The 7,266-nt window shown below is 39.5% G+C and overlaps 1 protein-coding gene across 12 annotated transcripts in view; it reads right to left on the bottom strand.

The window, feature by feature from the left end:
- Window positions 1-1,096: 1,096 nt before the first annotated feature.
- Window positions 1,097-7,266, bottom strand: part of DNM2 (dynamin 2) — a 210,011-nt gene continuing 203,841 nt past the window's right edge. For 7 of the 12 annotated variants that reach the window (XM_058166775.1, XM_058166779.1, XM_058166774.1 and 4 more), the window contains 3 exons: window positions 5,804-6,039; window positions 4,773-5,027; window positions 1,097-4,288 (listed from right to left, as the gene is read on the bottom strand). In XM_058166775.1, coding sequence (XP_058022758.1) covers window positions 4,219-4,288; window positions 4,773-5,027; window positions 5,804-6,039 — 561 coding nt within the window. In that variant the 3' untranslated portion in view covers window positions 1,097-4,218. The remainder of the gene's footprint in view (window positions 4,289-4,772; window positions 5,028-5,803; window positions 6,040-7,266) is intronic. The other 5 variants (XM_058166776.1, XM_058166781.1, XM_058166780.1 and 2 more) reach the window with 1 other exon arrangement.

The following is a 7,266-nucleotide window of genomic DNA, read 5'->3' as shown; positions in this document are numbered from 1 at the left end:
ACTCAGCTGTACTTTTCCACACCGGGCCACCCCAACGAAGCTATCGAAGTGCTGTCCCGGTGTCTGGAAGCCGTACGAGTCTGGATGGGGAGAAACAGGCTCAAGCTCAATCCCTCCAAGACAGAGTGGCTGTGGATGCCGGCATCCCGGTACAGTCAGCTGAGTCCACGGCTGACTGTTGGGGGCGAGTCATTGGCCCTGATGGAGAGGGTGTGCAACTTGGGCGTCCTCCTGGATGAACGGCTGTCTTTTGAAGATCATTTGACGGCCGTCTCTAGGAGAGCTTTTTACCAGGTTCGCCTGGTTCGCCAGTTGCACCCCTTTCTAGACCGGGATGCCCTATGCACGGTCACTCACGCCCTCGTGACATCTCGTCTGAATTACTGCAATGCTCTCTACATGGGGCTCCCCTTGAAGGGCACCCGGAGGCTTCAGTTAGTTCAGAATGCGGCTGCGCGGGTGATAGAGGGAGCCCCTCATGGCTCCCATGTGACACCTCTCCTGCGCAGACTGCACTGGCTACCTGTGGCCTTCCGGGTGCGCTTTAAGGTTCTGGTAACTATCTTTAAAGCGCTCCATGGCATAGGGCCGGGCTATTTACGGGACCGCCTGCTGCTACCGAATACCTCTCACCGACCCGTGCGCTCTCACAGAGAGGGACTCCTCAGGGTGCCGTCTGCTAGACAGTGTCGTTTGGTGACACCCAGGGGAAGAGCCTTCTCTGTGGGGGCTCCCACCCTCTGGAACGAACTCCCCCCAGGACTTCGTCAACTTCCGGACTTCCGAACCTTCCGCCGCGAGCTTAAAACATATCTATTCATCTGCGCAGGACTGGATTAGATTTTAAATTTATACGGGTTTTAATGGGTTTTATTATTTATATTGTTCTTTTTTAATTATTTGGCTGTGTAGAATAAGTTTTTTAATTGATATTTTATTCTGTATTTATATGTACCTTTTTATTTGCCTGTGAACCACCCTGAGTCCCTAGGGAGATAGGGCGGTATACAAATACGATAAATAAATAAATAAATAAATAAATAAATAAATAAAAGTAGTCTTTTTTTTAGAAGTATTCAAAATAAACATTTTGAAATCTCTTTCCAAATAATTGGGAGCAACCATTTAATTTTTTTACATCAGTTTAAATAATCAAATAAACATTCCAATTATAACACAAATGGTTAGAGATATAATTGACAGATCCAATTTCATCTATTTTGGAAAGACTACAACGTTAAAAGTATTTGGGGAAGTAATTAATCATAACCAATTTATGGGTTAACCAAGGTTACCCTTAAGGAGACTTATTATCTATTAAACTTATTTGTCATGGATGGAACCCAATGTTTTATTCCAGGACTTGAATGTAGTACACATTTTAGGCATTAAAGAAAATCTACATTTTAAAAAGCAAATATGTAAATTGCCATCAAAATGAAATCTAAAACATAAAAATATGTCATTGATGTGAAATTTAACAGATTGGGATAATGATATACATAGACATAATACAATGGAAATGTGCAAGGGCAGAAATACTTTAGAAAAATAATGCATAATGACACATTGGGCAAAATGTGTTAATTTGGGATATAAGATTAGAAAACCTTTCTTTGTGTTATTCTGTATGTATTTGTAAAAGATAAATTTAACATCATAATTTGAATGTTACAAAAATATATTAGAAAATATGTCTAAAATCTGCTATTTTTCATGATTATTATAGGTATAAAATATATGACACTATAACTATAAAACTGGGTAACATAGATATTATATGTACCTTTCTGTACAAGCAATTGAATTAATTTCTTGCTACATGTTGAAAGGTCTCCTATGTCTGCAAAACAAGACAGCAATCTCCTTTAAGAGAGGCAACTAATGCCTCTCAGTATTAAACAGTTTTCCTGCTACAGAGGCTGGTCAAGTTCTGCAATTCAAGGTGGACCTGCTCCATTTGTCCCACTTGACTAGAGCCTACAAAAATAACTTTTAAAATACACTTTTAATTGTGAGATGATGAATACATGTAAATATCAATACAAAAGGTAAGATAAAGATATTAGCTGCATTAATGTCATTAATTTTGTAATTTGTAAGTTCAGTTGCTTTTATTAGATTGGATACTACTAACTTCCAGGTCAAAAATCATATCACATGGCACAAGAAATCAGATATTACTCAGACTATTGTTATTTGGACATGTTAGTTAACAAAAATGTGAACTTATATTCATTCCAAGCCCAATAGTTCTTAAGTGTTCAGAACTAATAGAATAAAAAATGCATAAAAAGCCAACACCACAAATTGGTAGAAACCTTCCACCAGCAGAATTTCCCTTTATTTTAGTTTATTAATTGGATACATAATGGAGGCACTTATTTCAAACTGCTGGAAGTTTTTTTCTTTTAAAGATAGAAAGAAGATATAATAACCCCTTCACGCATGGTAACAAAGAATCAAGAGACAACTAATTAGAGAAGTTCATGCTACATGGCAAGCACCTATTTTTGGAGAAATATATTGCAAAAGAGGTTCAAAGCCCTTGGTAATGACTTTGGCAATAGAGGTACATTTAAAGGAAGGCAGTGCTGGTTATTCGGGCAAATGACATAGAATTTAAGCAATAATAAAGGCACAAAGTTAGCACTCTGGAAAAGTCGTATGCTTTAAGACATGAAGCAAGCAATTTCTGTTTCCGATCACATAAAAAGAGGTCACTGGAAGGAAGCATTAAGGCAGAAGGTATATGTTCCATATATCTTATCTTAGGAAGGGCAAAGGTATGTAAGTGAGAGCAGGCTGGGAGGCAACTTGGGTCTTCTTTTAAAAAAACTAGAATCGAAGAAGCATCAATACTTCTTTGTTTTATGAAGAAATATATAACCACAGTCCAGAGAGGGTAGATTGCTTTACCAGTCTGTTGACAAGGCTTCAGTCTTGCTCCACAAACTTTTGGGATAATAATGGTTCTAAAGATGGAGTAACCAACATGAAAAATAACTTTTCAGAGTTCATAAACTCCTATATGAGTTTCTGTGGGGCAGAGGGAACTTTAATCTATCTTGGGACAGTGTTTGCCACAAAGAATCTGCCTCAACCTAGAAGCAAATATAGTTCAGCTGAACTGAAGGACAAAGAAATCTGCATAAGGAAGTAGGAAAGTTTTTCTATATATATAGTAGATTACTACTATAGTCATCTCTGCAAAAGATCACAGTTTTTTAAGTACTGCCTCTTCTTACCACTTCTCTACTGGCCAATTTTATATTAAAATGATTAAATCATCTCCTGCAACTGGCCATTGTTCTTTTCTAGTATTACATCAAGCTCATCCCAAGTTGTAACTGGCGAACTAAGTTTGTCTCTTCCATTGAAGCATAATCATTGGTTGTGCAAAGGGTAGCATGCCATAAGTCATCACTATACCTGAGACTCAAAAACAACTTGGTGCATTCCTCTTTCCAATGATTCTGTTTGAGAAAATTTTGCTCCAGTTTCATAAATTGGATTTATTAGCCATTTTTATTTGCAGTTCCATAATTTTTTAGAAATATATTGAAATATTGATCAATATTGTACTAAAATGCCATGGTGGAAAGGTAAAAGTCTAAGAGGAATATTTCATATATATTATAACTAAGGAATTAAAGGGTGGCAGGGAAAATAGATCCAATCAACTTTAATGGCAGGAGATTCTAACAAGTGTTAGTGGAAATAAAATATTTCTAGTTTTACACATTTTCAGGTATTCTCATCATAATCACTCAAGTACCTGGGGGTTGTTTCTCTATTTCCAACAAAGTGCAAAACGATTTCACAAAACAGAAGCCTCCATGTTCCCATGTGGAATGGGCCTGGCATGGCCACCATGAAAAATTGGGAAGAAATCAATCCTCCTCTTCCCAGAAGGGAAGACTCTGGTCATTAAATACTTTCTTAGCCAAGACCCAGGAACATAGAGAGAAATAGAACAGGAATGCTTGGCTTCTCAGAGCTATTTACAGGTAATCAACCGACAGCATCTATTTCTTGATGTCTGTTGCTAGGGTTGTGTTATTGTGGGAAGGAAAGGGAGGAGGAGAAATGGGAAAAATGTGCCTTGGCTTATAACTGACCAGATACAAAGAAGTTCTTTACACTAAAGATTAAGCATGAGTTCTTTCCATAAGATTAACAAGCAATATTGTCTTCTCCTCTGGGTAGTGATCATGGTTAATCTAATAAGGAGGGCTCAGTTGGTCTGATAATGGTAGGCCGGTTCGGTGCTGCAGGAGGTCTTCTGCTGCAGAGAAAAAGAACAGAGAAACAGAAGGTGGAAATTAGACATTGCCAAGGTATAAGAGCCTCAACATTCATGCCCATTTTCCTCCTTCTTCTGAACTCCTATGCCATGTGCAAATGTTACAGAAATATTGCTTACTTTCTAGGCAGCCTAAGACTATTTCTCCTTTTCCTCTCCATTTCAACTTTTGCAGAAAAAGTTTGACAACAATTACTTCTTTGGATGTGAAAGGAGACTCTTAAAGTTTACACCTACTTCTTCCCATAGATTTTTCAACCACTAAAAAAGCTGCACTATAACAAGATTCTGCATAAGCAATTTTCTAATTTTTTGGAGAGTATCTAAATACAGACTCTTCTATATCTATTTAAAATTAATAGGTTTATACAGGAACAAAGACTGTGACTATTTCATAAGCTCAGATCTATGCCATAGCCCAGGTTATATGAAAAAATTAGGTAAGGAAATCTGAACTGGCTCTTACCTGGGTACACCGGGAGGTATACCAGGTGGAATACGTGCTGGCCGTGAGGGAATTTGAGGTGGGGCTGAGAAAGTTTCATTATTAGTAATAAATGCACTTTGTGGTACAGGGCGTGAAGGAATGGGTGGTGCCACAAAAGAGGATGAGCCTGCTGCTGGCACTGGAATCAAGGGAGGACCAGGCATGGGGCCCCTCACAGCTGGAGGTCTTCCTGGAGGCAAAACAGTAGAAGGAGGCCTGCGTTGAGATGTTGGGCTGTAAGAGCAAAGAAAAGGGACACATTAAAATATTAGTTAGTATAATTTAAGATAACAGTACTCCAAATAATATCAATCATTTTCAGACAAAGCAGACAACAACAAAAAAGCAATACAAGAATATTCTTTTAGGTAAAAAATATCCACTGTACAAAATCTTATTCTGATGAACAAAATTATGACAGAATTAAAGCTGACTAACAAACACACATGGAAAAATGTGTATTTAGTTCAGTGTTATCATTCTAGGGGACGTGGTAGCTCAGGGGCTAGGACGTTAAGCTTGTCGATCGAAAGGTCAGCAGCTCGGCGGTTTGAATGCCTAGTGCTGCTGTGTAACAAGGTGAGCTCCCATTACTTGTCCCAGCTTCTGCCAACCTAGCAGTTTCGAAAGCACGTAAAAATGCAAGTAGAAAAAATAGGGACCACCTTTGGTGGGAAGGTAACAGCATTCCGTGCGCCTTTGGCATTGAGTCATGCCGGCCACATGACCACGGACATCTTTGGACAACGCTGGCTCTTCGGCTTTGAAACGGAGATGAGCACTGCCCCCTAGAGTTGGCAACAACTAGCACGTATGTGCGAGGGGAACCTTTACCTTTACCTTTACCTATCATTCTAGAAGTGATAAACCAACTACAGAGTTCCAAATGAAGAATCTGGACCATTCCCATTCAGCTGTGACAGTCATTTGTGGCTTTTGGCTTTGTGATGTTCCATATTTTCATCCTTCCCCTTAACAAATAGAACCAACTAACTACTATACCAACTCACCTATGCCCACCGCTTCCTGCCTGCAGCCACGTATCATCCACAGGAGGAGGAACTGGGGTGGAAACTGTACTGGTAGTGATGTCTCCAATTATATTCAAAGCTTCTTTCAGGGCATGGTACATTCGCAACATGTCATCTCTGCGCTGTGCCTGGTCTGCTGACTCCTCCATCAAGCTGTTTTGGTCTGCAGAGGAGTATAGGTAGGCCAGCAACTCCGAGTGGATGAAATCCTTGGTCTGTGAGGGATAGGTAATATTGGGTGGATAGAAAATGTAATGCTTTCCAACAACAATAGGCTGGGTTTGATAGATCAAGAGTGGGATAACTTCAAGAGGGTGGTTTAGATCACAACCCTAGCTATCTATTCATTGGAAATAGTGAGGGGAAAGGACATTTCCCCCAGATGGGATAGCAACAGCAATAGCACTTATATACCACTTTACCCAGTGCTTTACAGCCATCTCTAAGTGGTTTAAAGAGTCAGCACATTGCCCCCAACGATTTGGATTCTCATTTTACCCACCTCAGAAGGATGGAATAAACCTTGAGCCTGGCAAATTGCAGTCAACTGACAGTCAGCAGAAGTAGCCTGCAATACTGCACTCTAATCACTATGCCACCGCAGCTCACTCAATGATTCTAAAGAAGACTGTTCTGGCCTCAACTATCTACTGCATTATGGAAAGGTTCCCATAGATCATATAGTTGTTTGAGTTCATATAATACACTGATAAATATCCTGCCAAAAATTACTTGGTAACCAACCTAAGTCAATGTGGATTCTCTTTTCATGTATTGATTCCAATTTGATTTGATCAAGTCTTCAAGCAATGTGCCCATAAAACAATCTTAGCCAGGTGCCACAATAAATTCAGAAAATCCATACAAAAATTGTTGCTCCTGCACATACCTGTTCAGTGCTGTCTCTATTAACACCATGTTATTATTTAATGCGAAGGATTTCACCATTTCTTTATCTTTCATCAAACATTTACACTCTTCAAGTATAAATTCTAAGGCAAATCATTACAATACCTTTTCTTCTTAAATCTCTTGTCAGAATACAGGTAATCCCTAAATTACGACAGATCACTTAGTGACTGTTGGAAGTTATGACCTAACCACCCTCAAGTACTTATGACACAGTCCTGAAATTACAAAAGATTGCAGCAGCATGGCAGTCATTCACACTTAGGAACCACCAGAGGTTCTGCAACATTCGCCCTGCCTATTCCCCCCCCCGCTACAGGCACAGGCCTGTGGATACTCACCTTGCGAAGATCCAGGGAGCCTTCGATTTCTTTGCCTGTTTAGTTTAGATCTTTGATGCATTTGCAGAGAATGAAGGCCTAAAGTACTGCAAGATCATGCAAGATCAGTAGCATGAGATCTTGCGCTACTGATCTCGCCTGATCTCATGGTACTTTAGGCCTCTGTTCTTTGAAAATGAAAGCCTAGATGAG

Source organism: Ahaetulla prasina, chromosome 2 (assembly GCF_028640845.1).
Source record: "Ahaetulla prasina isolate Xishuangbanna chromosome 2, ASM2864084v1, whole genome shotgun sequence".
Lineage (NCBI taxonomy): Eukaryota > Metazoa > Chordata > Lepidosauria > Squamata > Colubridae > Ahaetulla > Ahaetulla prasina.
Note: the sequence above shows the minus strand (reverse complement) of the source record. Positions and strands in the feature narration are given on the sequence as shown.